Source organism: Neomonachus schauinslandi, chromosome 7 (assembly GCF_002201575.2).
Source record: "Neomonachus schauinslandi chromosome 7, ASM220157v2, whole genome shotgun sequence".
Classification (NCBI taxonomy): domain Eukaryota; kingdom Metazoa; phylum Chordata; class Mammalia; order Carnivora; family Phocidae; genus Neomonachus; species Neomonachus schauinslandi.
This window is the reverse complement of record NC_058409.1, coordinates 91,179,180-91,205,697: the sequence shown is the minus strand read 5'-3', so window position 1 is coordinate 91,205,697 and position 26,518 is coordinate 91,179,180. Positions and strand designations below refer to the sequence as shown.

The following is a 26,518-nucleotide window of genomic DNA, read 5'->3' as shown; positions in this document are numbered from 1 at the left end:
TGGAATCCTGAGATAGAAGAGGTGTGGAAGAGAAATCACTTAAGAGGAAGTAGGGTCGTCAGGGGATAGTGTATGTTATTAATAGACTTTTATATTAATCATAAAACGATTCTGAAATATATAGGTAACTTTCTTAATACCTTCTGTTTCCTACATGGGCTTTTTGTTCTGTTACTTTTTTTTTTTTTTTACACTAATTATACGTATCTTGAAGCTTGAGTCTGTTTTATGAATTACTTAATCAAATTGGTGTTTTCACCAATTTGGCTGTTTGACATTGTTAATGTCCAAGGCTGCATAATTGGTCTGTTCCGATTTATTCATTGTTTTATGATAGAATAGGGGATGTGGATACTTGCCAAGTTGTATTTCTAACTTACAGGAAGTTTGTCACCTCACTAGGCTGATGTCTCTCCAGAAGTCAGAGGGAGTTGATAAGTTGTAATGATTGCTAGTATTCACAGTATGGATATAGGAAGAATGTGCTCTTTTTCTGTAGGTATTTATCCTTCCTAAGTCTTCCAGTTAGCACGGACAGCCTCTTTTATGACTGTTCCAGTCAATACCTTGTGAAAAATACTTCAGTTCACTTGAGAAGGTTTCTCAATACAGAAATGTAATTGATTTTGGTAATATGAAATATCCTGGTCATCTTTGAAAAATCAGTCCCTAAAAATAGCACAAAATTTTTTAGCAAGATAATTGGTATGTTGTTAATTATTCATAAAGGTCTTAAAATTTTTGGAGAATCTGATACATAGATCAGTGAATCTAGAGATGTAAAATCATAGGCTTAAATAAAAATCATTCAATAATAACTCCATGTCTGAACCACTCAAATTTGGCTGCCCCAAAATAAGATTGGTGAAAACTGTAGATTCCACGTGTGCCACTGTTGTAAAGTTATTTAATCCCTTGCTAATATTGTCCATGAAGTTGATTTGGTCGTCAAACTATGTGATTTGAATGGTGACAGTCTTGGATTTTAAAAAGTTATGCATAAAAATACAAAGGCAATAAATTTATTACCATCTATTATGGTTCAAGCAGAACTAATACTAAAAATGATCAGACTGGTATGATCATGACATTGACCATTCAGAAAAGATGCTGCTCATTGGATCGTATTAGTACTTACTAACAGCCCTGGATCTAGACATTACTTTCGGTGTTTTGTTACCAAATTTAATTTTAATCATAAGTCTTCACAGTAGGTCTTATTTTCTCCATTTTTCAAATGAAAACCCCAAGATGTAAGGAGGTAAATAACTTAGGCAAGATCACCTAGCAAATTGTTTGAACTAGGATTTGAACATAGTTTTTTCTGGCTCTAAAGTCTGTCATTTTTACTGTTATACTGCCTTGCTAAACTTAAAACCCACTCTCCACTCTGTCAGGGACTGAGTTCACAGTAGTTTATCACTTGTTTGGAAGAACAGATATTTTGCCAGTTTTAGAATTTTCTGCAAAATAAGCATTGTTTCTATCAATACTTTCTAAACATTTTTCTTTCTTGTTATATATTAGGACGTCTTGCATGGCTGGTATACTTAGTTGGGACAGTTGTTGGAGGAAGGTTAACATATACCAGTACAGATGAACATGATGCTATGGATGGAGAATTATCCTGCCGGTAAGTAATGGCCACAAAATTTACAGACGAAGTAGTTAAGAGATTTAGTTATTGAACTGGTATTATGAGTTAAAACATTTTGTACCCGGCCTTTTGAGGAAGGTATTATTTTCTTTTTATTGGTGAGAAAACCAGGGCATAGAGGTTAACTGATTTGTAGAAGTCAAATCTCTAGTAAGTATTATGGTCAAATATATTTTAAACTTGCATTCAAATAGTGTGATGAAGATTTAGGTTGCTTTTTATTTCTTAGGACCTGCTTTAGCAGGCAAAATTGCTGTGTATTGGGTGGTGGCAAAATTGGGGTGAAGTATATCTGGTCAAAAAGCAATGGATAGTCAATTACCCAATACAAGCTTTGTTTATGATTGTTGACTAGATTTTTCACCTCATGACCATAGTCTTAATAAGAAGCAATGAATTACTTGCCTTAACACTGAGGAAAATTCCTACATGTGAATAATACATGTGAGTTGGTTTTCTATATATTTTAATTTATTTTTTATAAAATTTTTCTTTATAACTAAGTAATATATGTTTTTATTGAACACTTAACTATTTCAAATAAAAAGAAAAGTCATATATTAATTTGGAGATAACTATTTCTGTCATTTTGCTAAATACCTTTGAGTCTTTTTAATTAATACTTGAGGATGTATGTACATTATATGTGTCTTTTTCAACATTTTTTGAACAAAAATTATAATATACTATAATACTGTTTTATAAACTAAAATGGAGATAATAATACCTAATTCATTTTGGGCTATTATAAGGATTAAATGAATCAATGTTTTTAAGATGCTTAGGACAATGCCTGGCAAATAGTAAGCACTATATTACCACACACCCCTCTCCCACCAACCCCCCCGACAAACACTTTTTTTTTTTTAAATCAAGCATAATACTGTGAACATTTTACCTAGACATTAAATATTCTAAGCTGTACCATAATTTTTTTTTTAAGATTTTATTTATTTATTTGAGAGAGACAGAGAGAGCACAGGTGGTGGGGAGAAGAGAGAGAAGCAGGCTCCCCGGTGAGCAAGGAGCCCAACGTGGGGCTAGATCCAGGACCCTGGGATCATGCTCTGAGCCAAAGGCCGATGCTTAACCGACTGAGCCACCCAGGCACCCCAGCTGTACCATAATTTAAACATACCCCAGTTTTTGGAATTTTAGCTTGTTTCTCAATTTTTCTATATTGTAAACTGCTTTGAGGTGAATGTTCTTTTAGTTATATCTTTATGTAGGTCAAAATAATTTCATTAGAGTTAATTCCTAAAGGCTGAATAGCTGGGTTGAATAGTCTGCAGCATTTTAAAGAGTCACCAAATGACCTTCTGGAAGAATTGTACCAGTTTATTCTCTGAACTCAAAGGCTCTGAGACTTAACCATTTTTTCTGCAGTTGAACTCTAGATAATAGTGTTCTTATCTTTGCCAGTTTATAGATAACAAATGTCTTGTTTTGATTTCTATTGCTTTGGTTACAAGTGGTGTCAAATATTTTTTCCATTCCAATTTTTCCCAATTGTATTTTCTCTTTGTGGTTTTTAAATATATATAGATTGTATCATTTAGCTGCTTTTCTTTTGTGATTATCTTTCTTAATTTATCTATAAGAACTCAGGGTATATCAAAATCTTAATATTTAGTACTCATTTTGAAAATGTTTTCTCCATGTTTTTAGTTTGTTTTAGAAATTTCTCTTTTAATGGATTTCAATATTTATATGTTGACATCTATGAATTTTTCCCTTCATATTTTCCCCTTTGTTCATGCTTAGAAAGGTTGTTCCACATCTAGATAATAAAAATATTCACCTAGATTTTCTCCTAGTTCTTTTATGGTTTCATGGTTTTTATGCTTTTATGGTTTTTATATTTAATTTTTAATACATTTGAATTTGTTTTATATACTTCTTCCGAAGTTTCCATTGTGTTAACCAGTTAATGCAAACCCCACCCTTTACTGACTTGAAATGCTGCTTATATCTTTACACAGTATTCTTAGGTCTTTTTCTGAGCCTTTCATTCTTTTCCACTGATCTTAGAAGTCTGTTTTCCTCTGTCTAGAATAGAAATATAAGGGAAGTAATCCATTGCTTCTTACTAAGGCTGTGGTCTTGAAGTAAAAAATCTAGTCAACGATCATAAACAAAGCTTGTATTGGGTAACTGACTATCCATTACTTTTTTTTTTTTAATTTTTTTATTGTTATGTTAATCCCCATACATTACATCATTAGTTTTAGATATAGTGTTCCATGATTCATTGTTTGTGCATAACACCCAGTGCTCCATGCAGAACGTGCCCTCCTCAATACCCATCACCAGACGAACCCATCCTCCCACCCCCCTCCCCTCTAGAACCCTCAGTTTGTTTCTCAGAGTCCATCGTCTCTCATGGTTCGTCTACCCCTCCGATTTCCCCCCCTTCATTCTTCCCGTCCCGCTACCTTCTTTTTTTTTTTCCTTAACATATATTGCATTATTTGTTTCAGAGGTACAGATCTGAGATTCAACAGTCTTGCACAATTCACAGCGCTTACCAGAGCACATACCCTCCCCAGTGTCTGTCACCCAGTCACCCCATCCCTCCCACCCCCCACCACTCCAGCAACCCTCAGTTTGTTTCCTGAGATTAAGAATTCCTCATATCAGTGAGGTCATATGATACATGTCTTTCTCTGTTTGACTTATTTCGCTCAGCATAATACCCTCCAGTTCCATCCACGTCATTGCAAATGGCAAAATCTCATTCCTTTTGATGGCTGCATAATATTCCATTGTATATATATACCACATCTTCTTTATCCATTCGTCTGTCAATGGACATCTTGGCTCTTTCCACAGTTTGGCTATTGTGGACATTGCTGCTATAAACATCGGGGTGCACGTACCCTTTTGGATCCCTACTTTTGTATCTTTGGGGTAAATACCCAGTAGTGCAATTGCTGGGTCATATGGTAGCTCTATTTTCAACTTTTTGAGGAACCTCCATACAGTTTTCCAGAGTGGCTGCACCAGCTTGCATTCCCACCAACAGTGTAGGAGGGTTCCCCTTTCTCCGCATCCCCGCCAACATCTGTCATTTCCTGACTTGTTAATTTTAGCCATTCTGACTGGTGTGAGGTGGTATCTCATTGAGGTTTTGATTTGGATTTCCCTGATGCCGAGCGATATTGAGCACTTTTTCATGTGTCTGTGGGCCATTTGGATGTCTTCTTTGGGAAAATGTCTGTTCATGTCTTCTGCCCATTTCTTGATTGGATTCTTTGTTCTTTGGGTGTTGAGTTTGATGAGTTCTTTATAGATTTTGGATACTGTCCCTTTATCTGATAGGTCATTTGCAAATATCTTCTCCCATTCTGTCGGTTGTCTTTTGGTTTTGTTGACTGTTTCTTTTGCTTTGTAAAAGCTTTTTATCTTGATGAAGTCCCAATAGTTCATTTTTGCCCTTGCTTCCCTTGCCTTTGGCGATGTTTCTAGGAAGAAGTTGCTGCGGCTGAGGTCGAAGAGCTTGCTGCCTGTGTTCTCCTTTAGGATTTGGATGGACTCCTGTCTCACATTGAGGTCTTTCAACCATTTTGAGTCTATTTTTGTGTGTGGTGTAAGGAAATGGTCCAGTTTCATTCTTCTGCATGTGGCTATCCAATTTTCCCAACACCATTTGTTGAAGAGACTGTCTTTGTTCCATTGGACATTCTTTCCTGCTTTGTCAAAGATGAGTTGACCATAGAGTTGAGGGTCCATTTCTGGGCTCTCTGTTCTGTTCCATTGATCTATGTGTCTGTTTTTGTGCCAGTATCATGCTGTCTTGATGATGACAGCTTTGTAATAGAGCTGGAAGTCCGGAATTGTGATGCCGCCAGCTTTGCTTTTCTTTTTCAACATTCCTCTGGCTATGCGGGGTCTTTTCTGGTTCCATACAAATTTTAGGATGATTTGTTCCATTTCTTTGAAAAAAGTGGATGGTATTTTGATGGGGATTGCATTGAATGTGTAGATTGCTCTAGGTAGCATTGACATCTTCACAATATTTGTTCTTCCAATCCATGAGCATGGAACGTTTTTCCATTTCTTTGTGTCTTCCTCAATTTCTTTCATGAGTATTTTATAGTTTTCCGAGTACAGATTCTTTGCCTCTTTGGTTAGATTTATTCCTAGGTATCTTATGGTTTTGGGTGCAATTGTAAATGGGATCGACTCCTTAATTTCTGTTTCTTCTGTCTTGTTGTTGGTGTATAGGAATGCCACTGACTTCTGTGCATTGATTTTATATCCTGCCACTTGACTGAATTCCTGTATGAGTTCTAGCAGTTTTGGGGTGGAATCTTTTGGGTTTTCCACATAAAGTGTCATATCATCTGCAAAGAGTGAGAGTTTGACTTCTTCTTTGCCAATTTGGATGCCTTTTTATCCATTGCTTTTTGACCAGATATATGTCACCTCAATTTTGCCACCACCCAATACATACCACTATCACTCTACCAAAGTCCTTAAAATTATTAGACCTAGTGGTGGCATTTTCCTTCTTTGCTATTCTTAAATATATCCCTGAGTATTTAATAAATTTGTTGCCATTCTGAATAGAAATTTTCTCTTCATTTCATACTCTCTTTAACCTTTAAACTAGCCCTTGTTTTAGTGAAACTTGAGTCTGAATGGAACGTAAATATTTTTAGCTTTCCTAAGATTTATTTCTAGTATCAAATAACTTTATGAATGGGGGCATTCTTAGAATGCTTTCATTAATTTTAAACAGTGAATAATTTACCTCTGTGCCATCTTTTAATATAACATTACATAATTTAGTAAAGTGAAAAGTAAGTATACTTTTTTGCTGTGGTTTGATTTTTGAAAGTTTTCATCATCAAGTAGAGAAATACTCACTGGCATTATTTTCCTGAGAAATATATAACAGGAAATAAACAAAAGCAGGTGTATATTTGCTAAGGAAATAAATAAAAGCAGGTGTGTATTTGCCAAGTACAAAATTTTAAATTTTTCTTTAAGCAACAAACATATTTAACTTTAAATAAGATTTGATTTGTGTTTTAGCCATTCCCTAGAAAACAAAGTGTTAGGTGAAGTTTATGGTCTAAGGCTTTATTGAGGGGTGGGGAGAACACTGCATTTTCAAGGAAGAGTGAGAGAATAAGAGAAAACAAATAGAGTCGGTGCTCCTAATTCACAGATTTCATTTTTGCAGATTTATGTACTTGCTAAAATTTATTTGTAATCCCAAAGCCAATACTCATGGTGCTACTGCAGTCATTTTTGGATATGTGCTTGGTGGTGAAAAATTTGAGTTGCCTGATACCCACTTTCCCAGCTGAGGTTGAACAGATACTCTGCCTTCTTGTTTCATACTCTCATGCTGTAAATAAGTGTCCTTTTCATTGTGTGTGCCATATAGCCCACATTTTTGTGCTTTTTGTAAGTGGTTTTGCTGTTTTACAGTGGCCACCGTTACAGTGCTGTAGTGCTGTCTAGTGTTCCTAAGCACAACAACAAAGCTGTAAAGTCCCTTACAGAGAGAATGTATATATTAGGTCTGCCTCGTTCAGGCACAAGTTGTTGTGCTTTTGGCCATGAGTCAGTGTTAATGAATCAACAATATATTAAATAAGATGTCTTAATTTTATTTATTTATTTATTTTAAGATTTTATTTATTTATTTGACAGAGAGATCACAAGTAGGCAGACAGGCAGGCAGAGGGAGAGAGAGAAGCAGACTCCTTGCTGAGCAGGGAGCCCGATGCGGGGTTCGATCCCAGGACACTGGGACCATGACCCGAGCTGAAGGCAGACGCTCAACCAGCTGAGCCACCCAGGCACCCCTAAATAAGATGTCTTTAAAGAGAAACACAGATAAACAAAGTTATGTGTTGATTGGTTGATGAAAATATTGTGACCGGAGTTCCTCAGGAACCTAACCCTGTGTCTCCTCTGGGAACGCAGTGGTTCAGTATTCACTCATTCACTTTTCACAATGCCTTTTTAGAACATAATTACCATGAATACTGAGAATTACATCTATAAGGTGGTACATCACACACCTGGTATGAATTAAAAATTTTTTAATTTATCAATTTTATACCAATTTCATATGAAGAAGTTCTAAGTAACTGGAACCATAATACTGTTGCCTTCTGTGTGTTGTTATATGATACCTTTCTAACTCCTGGGAGAACACTACCAAATTGGAAGATTATGAAGCTTCTGCCAGGAGTTTTCCCCAGAGGCCACATGGAACCACTGTTTGAAAATAGTCCATGATGATGGTGGGAAGATGGGGAACTATGGGCATGCCATTTTTCTATTTCCTTACTTCTGCGTCCCATTTCTTTTTTTTTATTAAATTTTTTTAATTTATCAATTTTATACATGTAGATCTAATTCATTCATTTTAAGTCATACAATATCAATTGAATGAATATGGCACAGTTTATTTCCCTATTGATAGACATTTGTATTTTTTCTTTTTTATTATTATTATGTTATGTTAATCACCATATATTACATCATTAGTTTTTGATGTAGTGTTCCATGATTCATTGTTTGCGTATAACACCCAGTGCTCCATTCAGTACGTGCCCTCTTTAATACCCATCACCAGGCTAACCCATCCCTCCATCCCCCTATCCTCTAGAACCCTCAGTTTGTTTCTCAGAGTCCATCGTCTCTCATGATTCGTCTCCCCCTCCGATTCCCCCCCTTCATTCTTCCCTTCCTGCTATTCTTTTTTTTTTTTCTTAAACATATAATGTATTATTTGTTTCAGAGGTACAGGTCTGTGATTCAACAGTCTTGCACAATTCACAGCGCTCACCATAGCACATACCCTCCCCAATGTCTATCACCCAGCCACCCATCCCTCCCACCCCCCACCACTCCAGCAACCCTCAGTTTGTTTCCTGAGATTAAGAATTCCTCATATCAGTGTGTCCCATTTCTTATTGAAGTCTACTCCTGGGGTGTTTAACTTTTTCATACTTCATAGCTGTGTTCCCTGGCCTCTTTGAGGTGCCATTGGGGAAGCCAGAGCTTCTGTTGGTCCTGCTGAGTTGGGAGGTAGGGGCTGAAGCTGTCATAGACCTCTCTTCTCCCTGGGTGAGGATTTACAACTGCAGGAACTTTGTGAATTTTTACTGGAGCTACAAGGCAAGTAGTTGAGGCCAGAGGTGGGGAGAGGTAGTGGTGAACTTGGTGGGTATGTAAACAGGGCTAAGCAGATTCAAAGTGGGGCATTGAAAAAACATAAATATGTGTTTTAAGATATTGAGATTTTAAATTGAGTAAGAATGATGTTTTATGTAGAATTTTAAAATACCAATTTCATATGAAGAAGTTCTAAGTAACTGGAACCATAATACTGTTGCCTTCTGTGTGTTGTTATATGATACCTTTCTAACTCCTGGGAGAACACTACCAAATTGGAAGATTGTGAAGCTTCTGCCAAAAACCTATATGCTATTTTATCAGGAAAAGTTTAATATTCATAAAAGCTCCCAATATTATGATCATTTTAATTAACACATGTTACTTAAACATATTTAAATATGCTTCTTTTAACTTAGCAAATAAATTTATTTGTACTCAGTCTATGCAATTCTAATTAAATAAAAATAATTTTGTAGTCATTTCAGTTTCATTCATCATTACCAGAATGTAAACCTCTTGAGAGTTTACCCAGAGATTTTGTTTTATTCATCCTGTATCCCTTCTGTTTGCTCGTGCTAATAGACTGGCTGCTTCTTTCAGGCTTATTTCTCTTGGTTATACCACCCTCCATCTCTCCTTGTTTCTCTGACCTGTTCATCTCCCTGTCATCCCTCATCATTCATTGAAACCTTTGACAGCTAGCTCAGAGTTTTGTTCTCTTTCCCAAACTCTGCTATCTTATGGATGACTTCAACTTCTTTCCCATGAGATCATGTTACTCTACTCTTCTCTATTTATAAGCTTCCAGTGGCTTCCTGTCACACTTGAGACAAATTCCAGGGTCCTGGTCATGGCTCAGAGCTTCCTGTACTACCTCTCTGACTTTGTTTCCTACCCTTTCTCATTCAGCTCCTGGCCTCCTTGCTGTTCTTTGGGTGTTCCCAATATGTTCTCCCTTTAGGGCCTTTGCTTGCACTTCTCTTCTGCTAGGAATGCTTTCTTCTAAATGTTTGTATAGTCCTCCTTCACTTCAGTCAGGTCTCTACACAGCTGTCTCTTTCTGCTCTGACTTCCTGGTCCAAAATAACATCCTTATCCTAGTTCATTTTTTTCATAGAACTTACTACCTCTTGATGTTTATTTGTTCATTCCACTAGAGTAAGGGAAGGAATAAGCTTTATCTGCTTGGTTCACTGCTGTATTTTTATCTCATCTGCCTGGCAAAACCTTAATCCTGAAGGAATTCAGAGTTTTCTCCTATTTGTTGAGTGATAATAAAAGAAATTGTAAACCTCTGTATATAGGTACCATTTGTCAATTAAGGTATCATTTTTACCTCAGCTGAGCTCTCAGAATTGCTCAGTGATTCTCTGTTTAGTAATTCTTGTCTTCTGACTTCCAAATACATGTTGAACTGTTTCACTTACATGTTCTGTTTCACATGTGTCTTCAATTCAGTAACTAAAATTAAACTCATCTCTTCCTTCTCCTTCCAGCCCTGACTCTCTTCACGTGTCTCATCACCATCCACTCATTTGTCTAAGCCTGCATCCCAGGAGTTAAGGAATCCTTAACTTTTCCTTTTATCTCTCTCCAACATCCATGTAGTCTTCATCTTCAAATCCTGTCAGTTCTACCTTCTAGTTAGGCCAGTTAGTCAAGTTGTTTCTATCTCCCTTGCCATTTTAGCTCCTATCATCTTTCATATGGGTTCATGCTGCAGTTTTAAATAGATACCTTGCTTCCTCTCTGGCTTTCTGAAGTACAGATCTGATTATGTCAGTGCTTTGCTCAAACTCTGCAATGCTTTCCATTGCTATTGGGATTAAAATCAACATGGCTCATCAGGTTCTTCATGATTTGGCTCCTGCCTGTCTCATTAGCCTCATCTCCTGCTGCTGATTGCTTTATAGCCATATTGAACTTTTTTCAGCTCTTAAATGAGCCATGCTTTTTCTTCCCTCTCTAGTTAGCTACACAGGCTTTCTCCTTTCTCTCAACACACTCTTTCTTTGCCCTGTTCCATCCTAGAATATTATGAATCTTCGCTAATTTCTTTGTATTGTTTATTATAGCACTTGTCATTCTTTATTTTAATGGCTTGTTTTATGTCTTTCCCTGTATAGACTATAGATATCTGGAGGACTGGGAATGTCTATATCTTGTTCACTGTTATATTCTGGACTTCTAATGCACACCTGCCATATAGTAGGCCCTCAGATATTTGTTGACTGAATGAATACTCATTTATTTGGATAGGTAGGGGAATATAAACAACTGAGTATCCAAAATTCATTTCTTTGAATTTGAAATGGTGTGCTTATACTTGGACCAAATTATTTAATGATATATTTGTCTTTTTATTCCCTCCGTGCTCTTTACCAAAAATAATTTAACATAATGAAAAAAATAAATGTCGGATAATAAGTTGAAACTGAAAGTGAATATTAGATATGCAATACAAGCTTTGGTCTTAAGTACTTTTCAAGGTGGCCACAGATCTTTGAAGGGCACTGTGGCAGAGACTACCAGCTGTACAGTGTCTCTGCCTCCCTGCTTCTGAGGTCATAGAATACCTGATTCTTTTGCCCGGCATGTGGCCACCTGAATAAAGAGTAGATTTACTAGACTCTCTTGCAGCTAGGTGTGGTTAAGTGATTGTGTTCTAGGCAGATGTGGTATGTGCAAGACATGTGGACAAAATGGGTGGATCTGAAGTACCCATCATCAACCAGAAGAGTGATTGTGTGAATGGAGGCAAGTATAACAACAAGATGAAAGGCACCTGAGTCTCTGGCACACCATGGAGCACTAGCTAGTCCTGGAGCGCTGTCTTGGATATTTGCCTGAGAGAGAAATAAATATCTATATTGTTTAAGCCATGGTTATTTGGACGTTAGGCTGTTGCAGCTGAACTTCTTGTACAGCTACCAAAACTTCTTTGACAAATGGATCCTGTACCCTGCTGGGGACGCTTTCCTGCTTTCCTGCTGGGATGCCATTTCCTCTTAGGCAAATGCAAATCACCAGCTTCACTTGAGTTATAAAGGCATCCCAACAAACTGTCTTCTGGTTTCACATCTTCCTAGGGTTTTGGAATGTATGTTATAAAAAGGAAATAAAAGTAAAGGAGCAAGTACATAGAATCAACAAAGAGCTAGAATAGGAAAAGGGAGGTCCCACTCAGTAAAGAATTAAAAAAATAAGATATATCTGTTTAAGTCACGTGAAATATCACCTGGATCTAGACATAGTTTGATGCATATATCTATTTATTTAACTAAAAATTACTCCCAACTATCTGCTAATTCAGAAATACCCAGACTGAAAGTCAGCTTTGTCACTCCTCTCAAAATTACAGAACAGACACATCGTAGGAAAAAAAAAAACCCTAGCAACCTGGCTACAGTAATCTAATTCTTAAATTTGTTCTTCAATAAGTTTCCCTTCATAAATTTTAATGGTATTAAAGATGTTAGGTAAATGAAGGTTACTTTTAAATAATATAAATATAGGAAATCGTAACCATAAAATGGTTTTCAACATATTATTTCATAATACTTTGGCAACAAGTACCAACTTTCTTTTTTTTTCCATTATTTCTTAAGGATTGTTATTTATTTATTTATTTGACAAAGGGAGTGCAAGGAAGAGCAGAGGGGGAGGGAGAGGGACAAAGCAGATATCCCTCTGAGTTCAGAGCCTGACTTGGGGCTCAGTCCCAGGACCCCAAGATCATAACCTGAGCTTATCCCAGAAACCAACAGTCAGACGCTTAACTGACTTAGCCATCCAGGTGCCCCACAAGTCCCAACTTTTTAAAAGAAGTTCATACACTATACCTAGACACTGTAGAATTCTTTGGAAGTAGGGAAGAGGGCAGTAGTTATATTTCCCTGAAATCTGAGTTTACATTCAGAATGAGATGCTTAAATTTTGAGATAGTCTTTAACATTTTATATCCATTAAAAATAATGTTTTGGGAAAATATTAAATAATATGAAAAAGATAATTGATCAAGATATATTTATTGAGACTGATCGCTGGAATAGAACACAAGGTCCGGTAAAGTAATCTGAATGCGTAAATGAACCCAGTGTATATGATAAGGGATGTAGTTGAAATGGTGAGCAAATGATAGACTATATAAGAAAGAAATGGTGTTGAAGCACCTGGCTAAAATGGGGAAAATGGGAAAAAATGTTGATCCATACCTCACAAAATGTGTTCAAGATAAGTTCAAATGTATCAGAGAGGTAAATGTAAAAAAAAAAAAAAAGAAAAGAAAAAAAAGAAACAAACAAACAAAAATACCTCAGATTTAGCTAAGACCTTGTTAGTACGCATAATCCATTTAAAAAATTGATGAAAGGGGTGCCTGGGTGGCTCAGTCGGTTAAGCATTTAACTCTTGGTTTTGGCTCAGATCATGATCTCGTGGGTGGTGGGATTGAGCCCCAAGTCTGGCTCTGCACTTAGCGAGGAGTCTGCTTGAAGATTCTCTCCCTCTGCACTCCACCCCGCACTCATGTGTTCTCTCTCTAAAAGAAATAAATAAATCTTAAAAAAATTAGTGAAAATTTTGCAAACCAAAAACTTCTCTGTAGCATTAAAAAACACCATAATCAAAGTCAAGAGACAAATGAAAACTGAGGAAAAATATTTACAGCTGAATCAAAGGCAAAGGACTCCGTTTTCTAATATATAAAGAATTTGTAGAAATCAACAATAAAAAGACAACCCAGTAGGAAGAATTGGCAAAGGATGTGGACAAATATGTCACAGACAAGGACATATATATGCTTAAAAACGTGGAAAAATTTTAACCCCACATACATGAGAGAATGCAAAATAAAACTGCACTGGGATGCCATTTTTCAGATTTCAGTGAATTTTAGAGTTTCTTATCATCTGAATTATCTGAGTGTATATAAACACTTACAGACTGATGATAAGAATATAAATTGTTTCAATTTCTGTGGAGAGCAATTTATTAATAGTATCAACATTATACAAATTTATGTTCTTTAAACTAGTGGTTTTACTTTTAGAAGTATATGTTATAATAATGTACATGTGTGAAATGATGTGTACAAGATGGTTAATTGCAGCATTGTTGCAACAGCAAAAAATTTTAAGCCGTGCCCATGTGTAGGAGAATGTTTGAAAATATAATGGTATATTCATGTAATAAAATGTTAAACAGCTGCAAGAGAGAATGAGGAAGTTCTTAATAGCTGACATGGAAAGATCTGTAAGATAGTTAAATGGAAAAAGCTAGGTTTGGAATCATAAATATAGTATGTTCCATATGTTGAAAGGAGTTGGGAGGAGAATATATAGTCATATTTGCCTGTATATACATTTAAAAAAATCTCTAGAAGGACATATAAACTGTTAACAGCATATGTATATGTTCCTGTGTGCATGCACGGAAGGAAGCGTGCAGGTCGGGGCTAGACATAGCTGCCTTTGTGCAGTTAGAAAAAAGAAGACAAAGGTGCTGGTCCTCAACAACCCCTACATCTTGGCCCTTAAAAAAGATGATTCTAATAAGCTGATTTTGTTAACATCAGGTACTTGGCAGCCATCCCCTGGAAACTTTTAATGAAAATAGGTAATACAAGGATTTCTCTTTTGAAAACTCTAGACTAAGCTTTTCATTATATTGAATTACATTTTTTCTCTAGGAAATTTGACTTAACCTTCAGTTAATTTATGATTATCTGGTAATAATAGTTGTGTACTTGTATTAAAAATACTTGATTTTATTAAGATCACCTTGTAAATTATTCCAGATAAAATTTTTATTATTCATTGAAAATATGACCCCAAATATATAATTATATAAAAACATAAGGTTTATTGAAAAAGTAAAATACAAAACTACACATTCAATATCATTTTTCTTTTACCAAAATTTTATATACAGATATTAATTTATATCTGTATATATGTTATATATAGTTATAGGTATTTACTTATATATATGCATAATATTTATATGTATATGTCATATGCATTTATATGTAAATTTTTAATGAAATAACAAGTATGTCCTTGTAGGTTTCTGTGTATGTACACATATGTGTATGTCTTAGGAAAAGGAGTAGAAGGAATTAGGGACTTAGACCAAATTGTAGTATCTCGTAGTACTCTCTTAGTAGTAAGATTTCAGATGTTTTTAAAAACATTTTCTTTATTAGCTTTTGTATTTTTCGACATTTTACAGTGATTATATATTATATTACATTGACAATAAATGTTTTAATGTTGTTTCTCCAAGAACTTTTACTGAAGCTTTTTTTCTCCTTCATGAAAAGAGTTTTTCAGCTTATATCTTTAATGGATACCGGATTGCCTCAGTGTTCTAATGAGAAAATAGAGCTTGCAATTCTGTGGTTCTTGGATCAGTTTCGTAAAACGTATGTTGGCGATCAACTTCAAAGAACCTCAAAGGTAGGTTTTTACTAGAGATTTTTTTTAAAAATGTTACCGAAAATGAGGAAAGATGTTCACATATAGTAGCTTTAAGCTGAATGATATATTTAGGTAATTTCTACCTAAGAAATTTAATTGATCAATTGAAATCGATTGATTAATTGGCATTGAAGGCAACGTGAGATTAATTTGCTTGTTTTATGCCTAGATTTACCATTTTCTTTGAAGATTGATTGGCAGAGTTAGTGAATATTTTTTATGTGGCTAGTCATTAAATAATTAAGATTATTTTAAATACTTTAATAGATTTTGCCTTATATTTATTTCAAGGTTTAAAACAAAAGATTTACTCTTTTAGTAGTTCTGGGGTTTTTTGGGGCACTTATTTATGTGGTTTCCAGTAAATTTTTCGCTCATTGCTCGGCATTTTTACATGATAACTGATGAGGACCAGGAGAGCTAGACATGTCTTTGAGAGGCCACAGTTAAATCACCTTAACATAGAGGACACTCGTAGTATGATGATTGAAAGTTTAGCATCAACAAATTTAGATGAATAGATCTTAAGACATAATGAGGGATTATTGAAGGCATTTATGTGAATTCTAACTGGATATTTAGTAGTACTTGTGACACTGAGTAAGATCTATGAGGTTTTCTTCTTCTGAAATAGTAACTCTTTCCAAGCCTTCTTTGTAAGAAGTCCTGAGGATAGTCTTATCTCCTCTGGATTTATAGCTTCTATCAGTAACATTGAAGGATTTCTTACTTGAAATATTTAGAATAAGCTTTTTATATTGAACTGAGCTTTTTTCCCCATGGGAAATTTAGCATAACCTTCAATACGTTTATGATTTTCTGTTCGTAATAGTCGTATAATAGTGGGAAAAATTTTTGTTTGATTTTGTTAATATCATCCTTTAGTTTATCTTTGCTTTTTCAGAAAGTGATATAGCTTGACGCTTCCTTTGTCAAATATATTGTGATATTTTATTGCCATTTCAATAAAATTTTCTTAGAATTTAGGTCCCATTGAACAAGACCATTAGGGAGAAAAAGGAGTAAGTAGAAATAAATGTTTTAGTTTGATAGTAAGACAAATTAGAGTCAGACAAAAATTACATGATATGAAATTTATACAGGGTACCTCTTTTTAAAATCCCAGTTGTGTTACTCGAAGGTTGAGAATAAATCGAATTATGATAAATTGTCTTATTTTAAATGTACTCAGAGAGTTTGATATTTTGCTTTCACAAAAGTGAATACTCTTCAAACATTATAATCCAATATTTGTTTGGTCTGGGTCTTACATCAGAATAGTGCAACATGGAGTGAAAAGCCTTCATATTAACTGTATTTAAAATACTTGGAAAGATGTATGTAAAATGACACTAGTTGTTTACAGCAATGGGATTTAGGAATTTTTTTCCAAAATTTTTATTTGTCGTATTAAAAAAAGAAGAAAAAATATATATGGGAGTTTCAGATTTCAAGAAACAGGTCACAGAAAAATACAGACATATTTATATATCTTTTAATACAAGGTAATTGTGGGAAAAAGTGAATTATAGAAGGTCAGTTTTTCTTTTTTGAAAGAGCGTACATATTAAGAAAAAAATGAACATATCAGCAGACTGGTGTTGGTTCTTTCATTATAATTGTAACATTTTTGGTGTATGCATCTAATGCTGTTTTTTTCAAAGAGTGTTTAGTCCTACAGTGATTTTATTTCTAGGGCATTCCTACTGCACAGTCCTAAAGGGAAGCCAGAGCTTTCTGCTTTCCTTTTCTCTGGCTTGTCTGCCAATCTGCCTTTATAGGAGCCTCGAGGAGGTTTTTGGGGGGGTCCTTGATACGTGCCCTGGCACTCCTCTAGGAAATCTTCACACTCCTAGTCCTTACAGTAATCCTGCAAAGTTGGTATTATTTTGTTGTTTTGCTTTTTTAAAGTTGGTATTATGGTTCCCATTTTACAAATGAAACAAAAGACCATCTGAGACATTTATTAAGTTCTCTACACACTAGTTTTCTGGCAACCAACCAAGGAAGACCAGATGGAAAATATTTTTTTTTGGTGAGTATATTGTCACATTCCAAATTGTGGCGAAAAAAGGGGAGAGTGTTAGATACTAGTAGGCAAAAAATATTTAGTGTGCACTTACTTTTTTAATCAGGAACTGTACTAAACACTCTTAAGCATTATCTCATTTAATTGAATCATACAGAGCATGACTTACAAAGTTCTTCCCAGTCTTTTTTCTACGTATGTCACCAGTTACGTGCTTCAGTCCTCCATACTCCATACTTGTACTGATACTTTATGTGTACTAAACTTTTTTCAGCTCCTTCAACAGTTTGTGTTCTCTGCCGATTCTGGGTCTTTGGACAAAATGTTTCCTCTGCCTAGAACATTATTTATTTTAAATCAAACTTCCACCTGCCTTACTCTGCTGACTCCCCAACTTTATCTTTCATATCAGATACCCCATCCTTTAGGATGACCTTCTTAAATTCTGGGAGAGTTCCCTTTTTCTCTGTGTTCTTTATTTTAGCACTATTACACCGCATTGTAATTGTTTGTTAGCAAAACATATATTGACTATAATTTGGGTTAGGACTGTCTCTGCCTTTTTTATTATCACTTCCAAGTGCCCGGCATATTGCTCATATGCCTTCTACTAGATAATGGTTGAATGTATGTATATATTTAGTAGAATTCCATAGGATTTGGGCCTAGATCTCATGCATAATACATTCATGTGATAAAGGCTACGTTCTTGAGTTGGAAAATGATGCTGACTTTAGTGAAATTATTTGGCAGGTTTAAAGAAGGTATCCTGCTAAGCATCTTGAAATTTTTACATATGCATAATAAGTGCTTCAGGAACCCAGGTGGAATCATTGAGGAATCCTAAGTGATGTATAAAATAGAAGTATGTGCTATAAATGAGAAAGAAGAGTCATAAATTGTAGCTGTAGGCATTTATTGAAGAAATAGTCTGTGTCCAGGATTTCACATAGCATTTGACAGGCATCTGATTTCATCTCACAAAGACCTGTGGGAATAGTTGTTTTTATTAACACTCTGCCCACCCCTTCTTACAGATTTGGAAACTGAGGTTTGGAATGGTTAATTAATGTGTTTAAATGGTTGAATCTAGATTTGAACCCAGGACACCTGATAACAGAGCCTGTGATGCTAATCACTTTGCTGCATTGCCTCCTGTTGGATCTTTAATATTGAACAGGCCTTTCAGTCTCAGTAGGTCTTACTTAATCTCCTGAAACCCGTTCCACCTACTGTCCAGTTTTGAGGAGGAATGACTGTGAACCCAAAATTTCCACTTTGTTCTTACTTGTTATATCTGATCTGTCACCTAATCTTGCTGATTTTATTTTCTTAATATCTCTCAGCTTCACTCTTTTCTCAGGCCCTTAGGTTTTATCCTTATTGGTACTGCTTGTCATTTCTCACTGGACTTCAAAAGTCTTCTGACTGTCCTCTTTGTTTCCTTTTTTGCCTTTTCCCCACTTCATTTTCCATACTGCCACCAAAGTCATCTTTCCTTCAGTAGAAAACCAGAGAGAATAATGTAAGGAACACTCATACACCCACCATACAGCTTTGTCAAATCTGAATGCTTTGCCATATTTGCTTCAGATCTGTATATTTTTAAATGAAACATTAATGGCCCGTTGTTGCTCTGATTCTGCCCCCAAAGTAACCATTATCCTAAATTTAGTGTTATTTTCATTCATGATTTTCTTCTATTCCCACATTTCTATGTATTTATAACAAAACATAGCACTGTTAACTTTATAGAAAATTAGTATGCAGAAACTTGCTGTTTCTGATCCACATTATTTTTGAGATTTATCCATGGTGATACATATAGTCCTAATTTATTTTAGATATTGAATGGTATTACAGTATATTACTGTGCCATTACATACTCATTTTTCTGTTAATATATGTTAGATTGTTTCCAGTTTTAAAGATTATAGAAAATCCTGCAGTAAACCTTCTAATAACACTCATTCATGTGTATGAGTGTCTTGAAGGTAAATACTGGGAGTGGAATTGCCGGGCTGTAGACTACATATCTTCAGCTTTACAAGATATTATCAGGTTGCCCTCCTAAGTGTTTGAATAGTTTATTCTCCCTCTCCCAGCACAGTATGTGTTGCCGTATGTTGTCTCAATACTTGTTTTTGTCAGACTTTAAAATTTGCGGAATTTCTCTGCTTGAAATTCTTATTGGCTTCTCATTATATATAAAATAAGCTCCTTATTATGGTCAGGTTTTTCCTACCTTTGCAACCTTTTCTTTTGACACTGCATTCTACTATATGAGCTGTTTTATGTGTGCTACACTTCTTTCCCTCTTGCCTATTCCTACTTACTATCCAATGAATATTAATAAGTAACTACTGCATATTAAGACCAGGGATAAATGGCAAATGGGATGGTCCATCTCTCCACTAAGTTTGTAATTACAGAATAAGATGGGCAAATGAAAAATAATAAAATTTACCCCCACTTATACATTGAAATGGTATATAAATAAGGAAAAGCCAGACTATTACATAAAGGATGCTAGACTTTTGGTTATATCTATGTAAAAATTTGGATTATTACTTCACAGCATACAAAAATCAAATCTAAGTTAGTCAGTGAATCTTAGTGTGAAAAGCGAAGATTATGATTTAGGGATAGGAAGGATTTTTTTTTTAAGGCATAAAAAAGCCCAAACTCTAAATGCAAAGGTTGATTAATTCTACCCATATTAAAAATAAAAATTTCTGCAGCTCAAAATACACAATAAACAAAATAAAAAGACAAGCTAGAGATAGGATAAGACCCTATACATGTACCTTAAAGAGAATCAATATTCAGTTATGTAAACAATTTCTGTGAATCAATAAGAGAAAAACAGCCTAATAGAAAAATGGGCCAAAGAGATGAATAAACAATTTACAAAAGAGGAAATCATAGTTTCTAATCAACATGAAAAAATATTCGTCCTTTCATGGACTTAGGGAAATGCGAATTAAAGCTATAGTGAGATACCATATCATACCTGTTACCTGGAGACAGTTAAAAAGTCTGATGAAAGCATGTATTTGTGAGGAAGTAAAATAGGAAACACTCCTATACACTTCTAGTGGAATCCAAACCAGTAAAATGTTTTTGGAAAATAGTTTAGTAATATTCTTGGAAAGTTGAAAATATGTATACTCTTGGACTAGGTGAAAACTGTAAAACATTGTTGAAAGAAATGAAATGAGGCCTAAATAAATAGATATATACCATATTTATGAATTGGAAGACTCAATATTGTTAAGATTTGTTAAGTAAAGTAAGGTATGATAACAATATGTCATCAACTAGAGAATTTCAATAGAGATAGAAATTATTAAAAATAGAAAAAAATAGAAATTCTGTAGTTGAAAAGTACAGTAATTAAAAATGAAAAGTTCACTAGAAGGCCTCAACAGTATATTTAAACTGGCAGAAGAAAAAATTAACAAACTTGAGGATAACGTCTTAAGCATCTGCCTTCAGCTCAGATAGTGATCTCTGAGTTCTGAGATCAAGCCCTGAGATGGGCTTCATGCTCAGCGGGGAATCTGCTTGAGATTCTCTCTCACCTCTCTCTCTGCCCCTCCCCCACTCCCTTGTGTGCATTCTCTCTCAAATAAACAAATCCTTAAAAAATAAATAAATAGAGCAATAATGGCTTAAAACTTATCACATTTGATGAAAAACATTGCACATCAAAGAAGTACAACAAAGGTCCACATTAAAAACATATCATAGTAAAAATACTGAAAGAGAAAATGTTGATAGCAGCAAGAGAAAAAATATCATCAGTAACCAGAAGGGAGGAAGGTGGGGGGATGGGTTAAATAGGTGTTGGGGATTAAAGAATGCACTTGTGATGAGCACTGGGTGATGTATGGAAGTGTTGAATAAAAACTTTAAAGAAAAAGAAAACTACTCATTACATGCAAGGGGACACCAATTAGATTAATAGCTGATTAGTCTTTAGAAACAGTAGAGGTAGGAAGATAGTTGGACGACATGGTCAAAGTGCTGAACCAGTAACCAATAATTCCATGTCCAGCAAAACTATCTTGGAAAATTAAAGACACTACCAGGCAAACAAAAACAGAGAATTCATTGCTTTCAAAGCTGCCTTCTAAGAAATACTAATGGAAGTACTTTAGGCTGAAAGCAAGTGACCTGAGATAAATCCACATGAAAACACAACACTCATTATATATAAAATAAGCTCCTTATTATGGTCAGTGAAGGTAATTAAGCAATTATGAAATATAGTACTTTTAACTGATTTAAAAAGCAATTGTATAAGGCAATTACATATTTTATGCACATATACACTGTATTGATGGCATATAACATATGTAATATGTACTGCATTTGCCAATAACAGCATAAAGAAGATAAGTGGAGCAAAGTTGGGGGCTAAGGAAATGACACAAGATGGCAACTCAAATCCACAAGAACCAATAAAAAAGAACCAGAAATGGTAAATAAGAAAGCTGATATAACAGACACTTTAGACATATGTTTTTGCTCTCTTTCTCTCAACTTCATTAAAAGATGTAAAATTAAATGAAGAAATAATTATCATGATTTATTGTTGGATTTATAATATATAAAGATGTAATATATTTTATCATATAATAACAATAATATTACAAAAAGGGAGAAAAAGGAATAGAGCTATATAGGAATAACATTTCTTTATCTTTTGGAATTAAGTTAGTATAAATCTGAGGTAGATTCTGATAAGATGAATATGGTGAGTCCTAGGGAAACTACCCAGAAAGTAACTAAAAAATATATAGTAAAAAAAATTATTAAAGTTATTAAAATGTTACACTAGAACATATTCATTTAATGTAGAAGCAGCACAGGAAGGCTAGAGAAAAAAAAGTGACAGAAATGAGGGACATAGATCTAACAGTATAAATAATAACATTAAATTTAGACTGGGTTATGTAACCCAACCAATAGCAGAGATTATTAGATTGGATTTTTAAAAAAATAATGTTGCACATGCTATCTATGTATAGAGCACACATTTTAAATTCAAGAATACAAATAGATTGAAAGTAAAAGGATGGCCAAAGATATATCACATAGACAGCAACCATTAAAAAGCTGGAGTGGCTATACTAATACCAAACAAAGTAGACTTTAAAACAAAAAAATGCCACTAAGGATAAACAGGAACATTTTATAATGATAAAAGGCTCAACCCATGAGGAAGATGTAGCAATTATAAACATATATGTACCTAACAGCAGAAGCCCAAAATATATGAAACTAAAGCTGACAGAAATAACAATACAAGTTGAAGACTTAAATGCCCTCGTTTTAATAATGGATAGAACAACTAGGCAGAAGGTCTTTAAGGAAGTTGTAGACTTGAACAACTCTATAAACCAACTAGACCGTAGACGACTGTAGAACACTACACCCAGCAATAGCAGAATATGCATTCTTTTTTTTTTTAAGATTTTATTTATTTGACAGAGAGCACGCACAAGCAGGGGGAGCGGCAGGCAGAGGTAGAGGGAGAAGCAGACTCCCCACTGAGCTGAGAGCCTGACATGGGGCTCAATCCCAGACCCTGGGATCATGACCTGAGCCGAAGGCAGACACTTGACTGAGTCACCCAGGTGCCCCCAGAATATGCATTCTTATCAAGTACTCACAGAACATTGCCCAGAACAGACTATATGCTCAATCATAAAACAAGACTCGATAAGTTTAGAAGAATTGAAATAGCACAAAGTATGTTCTCTAATCACTATGGAATGCATAGAAATCAATAACAGAAAGAAATGTGAGGAACCTATAAGTATGTGGAAATTAAACAACACACTTCTAAATAACCAATGAGTCAAAGAAGAAATCAAAAGGGAAATTCGGTAATAATTTCAGATGAAAGAAAATGACACAACATACAAAACTTACAAAATTTAGCTAAAGCAGTATTTAGGGGTAAATTTATAGCTATAAACACATACTTTAAAAATAAAGAAATATCTTAGGTAAATAGCCCAACCTTCTACCTTAACACACTGGCAAAATAAGAAGAAACTAAACCTAAAGCAAGCAGAAGGAAGGATATAATAAAGATTAGAGTAGAAATTAATGAAATAGAAATTTGAAAACAATAGCAGAAGTCAGTGAAATCCAAACTTGGTTCTTTGTAAAAAAAAAATAAAATGAAATTGACGTACCTTTAGCTACATTGACAAAAAAGAGAGTACTAAAATCAGGCATGAAATAGAGGACATTACTATTGACCTTACAGAAATGAAGATGATTATCATGGAATATTATGAACATTTGAATGCCAGCAAGTTAGATAACTTAGATGGAAAGGAAAAGTTTGCATAAAAATATAAACTCCTGAAACTTTTATACAAGAGAATATAGAAATCTGAATAAAAGTATGACAAGTAAAGAGATTGAATTAGTCATCAGACACCCACAAAGAAGAGCCTGGGCCCAGATAGATTCCCTAGTGATTTCTACCAGACATTCAAAGAATAAATACCAATTCTTTATAAATGCTTCCAAAAAGTGGAAGAGGAGGGGACACTTCCCAACTCATTCTGTGAGGCCAGTTTATACCAAGACCATATAATTACAAAAAAAAAAAAAAATGTACTCACCAATATTTCTAATGAATATAGGTACAAAAAAAATTTAAAAAATACAGGCTAACTGAATCTAATGACTTATAAATACTTTCCTCTGATCAAGAGCAAGACAAGGATGTCTCTTTACTTATATTAAACATTGTACTAGAGGTTCTGGTCAGGGATATTAGACAATAAAAATTAAATAAAGGCACCTAGTTTGGAAGAGAGGAAGTAAAACAATCCCTGTTCACAGCTGGCATGATCTTGAATAATATAGAAAATCTTAAGAATCACCTAAAATACTATTAGAACTAACTTTAAAAATTGGTAGGTTTGCAGAATAGATGATCAGTATAAAAAAATCATTTGAGTTTCTATACACTTGGAATAAACAACCTGTGAATCAAACATTTCATTTACAATAGCATTAAAAAGAATTAAATACTTAAGAATAAATTTAACAAAAGAAGTACAGAATATAAACTGGAAACTACAAATCATTGTTGGAATAAATAAAAGAAAACCTAATAAATGGAAAGATATCCCATGGTCATGAATCAGAAGACTTACACTTGGGGTACCTGGGTGGCTCAGTTGGTTGAGCATCCGACTCTTTTGGCCCAGGTCTTGGTGTCAGGGTCATGCTTGAGCCCTCAGCAGGGAGTCTGCTTCTCTCTCTCTCCCTCTGCCCCTCCCCGCTTTCTCTCTAAAATAAATAAATGAATCTTTAAAAAAAAAAAGAAGACTTACTATTAAGATGGCAATACTCCACAGATTGATCTATAGCTTCAGCACAATCTTTATAAGAATCTTAGCTTAGTTTGCAGGAATTGGCAAGCTTATCATAAAATTCATATGAGAATTCAAAGGACCAAGAATAGCCAAAACAATCTTGAAAAAGAGGAACATTCCCTTCCCAATTTCACAACTTACTACAAAGCAACAGTAATCGAGACAGTGTGGTACTGCGTAAGGATAGCCATACAGGTCAGCGAAATAGAATTGAGAGAGTCCAGGTATAAACCCTCACATTTGCAGTTTATTTTTGACAAGGATGCCAAGACAAGCCAGTGGAGAAAAAGTAATCTTTTCAACAAATGGTGCTAGGACAACAGGATATCCACATGCAAAAGAATGAGGTTGGAACCCTAATTCAAAATGAACCAGACTTAACTGTAAGAGTTAAAACTATGAAATTCTTAGAAAGAAACATAAAAGTAAATCTTCATGACTTCAGATTGGGTCATGGTTTCTTCAGTACAACACTGAAAACACAAGCAGCCCAAGACAGTAAGAAATAAATTGGACTTCATTAAAATTAAAAACTTTTGTGCTTCAAATAACACCATCAAGAAAATGAAAACACAACGCACAGATTTGTAGAAAATATATGCGGATCATTTATATGAAAGGGACTTGTATCAAAATTTATAAAGAGCTCTTACAACTCTATAATAAAAAAATAAGTAACCCAATTTAGAATGGACAAAGGATTTGAATAGACATTTCTCCAAAGAAGACACACAGATGGCTAGCAGGTGCATGAAAAGATGTTTGACAGCACTATAATTCATGAGAAATTAAATCACTGTAATTCAGGAAAATTCATGTCATTATTACAACGAGATACCACTTCACAGCCCCTAGGATGGATATAATCATAAATACAGATAATAATATTGGTGAGGATGTGGAGAAATTAGACCTTCATACACTAATGTGAGCATGTGAAAATGGTACAACCAGTTTGGAAAGCAGTCTGGAAGTTCTTCAAAAAGTTAAACACAGGTACTATATGATCCAATAACTCCAGTGTATATACTGAAGGGAAATAAAAACACACATCAACATAAAAATTTTACACAACTGTTCACAGAAGCATTATTCCTAATATCATGAAGTAGAAGAAAATCCAAAAGCCCATCAACTGAGGAATAAATAAAAAGTGGTATATCCCAAAATGGAATATTATTCAGTAATAAAAAGGAATGAAATATTGATACATGGTACAACATAGGTGATTCTAGAAAAGATTATGCCAAGTGAAGGAAACCAGGAGCCAAAGAACAAATATTGTGTGATTTTGTTAATATGAAATTTCCAGAATAGGCAAATCTGTAGAAACAAAAGTAGATTATAGGTTTCCTAGTAAGGGTTTTTTTATGGTGTTGAAAATATTCTAGAATTGATTGTGATGATGGTTGCAAATATCTGAATATACTAAAAACCATTAATTGTGTACTTTAAATGTGTGAATCGTATAATAGGTGTCTCAGCTATTACAAAAAAATAAAAGACAAAGCTCACTTTTAAAATGGGGAAAAGATTTAAACAAGCTCATCGAAAGATGACATTTAAGTGGCCAATAATCACAAAAAGATGCTTTGCTAATTATCAGAGAAATATTAGGACACGTGGGAGGTCATTGGGGCTTGTCTTTCTCTTTCTTTCTTTTTCTTTTTCTTTTCTTTCTTTCTCCCTCTCTCTTTCTTTCTTTCTTTTTTTCTTTCTTTCTTTCTTTTTTTCTTTCTTTCTTTCTTTCTTTCTTTCTTTCTTTCTTTCTTTCTTTCTTTCTTTCTTTCTTTCT

General features: G+C 34.5%; 1 protein-coding gene across 1 annotated transcript in view; it reads left to right on the top strand.

The window, feature by feature from the left end:
• RANBP17 (RAN binding protein 17) overlaps positions 1 to 26,518 on the top strand; it is a 323,969-nt gene that overhangs the window by 57,138 nt on the left and 240,313 nt on the right. Inside the window, exons 13-14 of the mRNA XM_021698279.1 lie at positions 1,528 to 1,633; positions 15,126 to 15,261. Coding sequence (XP_021553954.1) covers positions 1,528 to 1,633; positions 15,126 to 15,261 — 242 coding nt within the window. The remainder of the gene's footprint in view (positions 1 to 1,527; positions 1,634 to 15,125; positions 15,262 to 26,518) is intronic.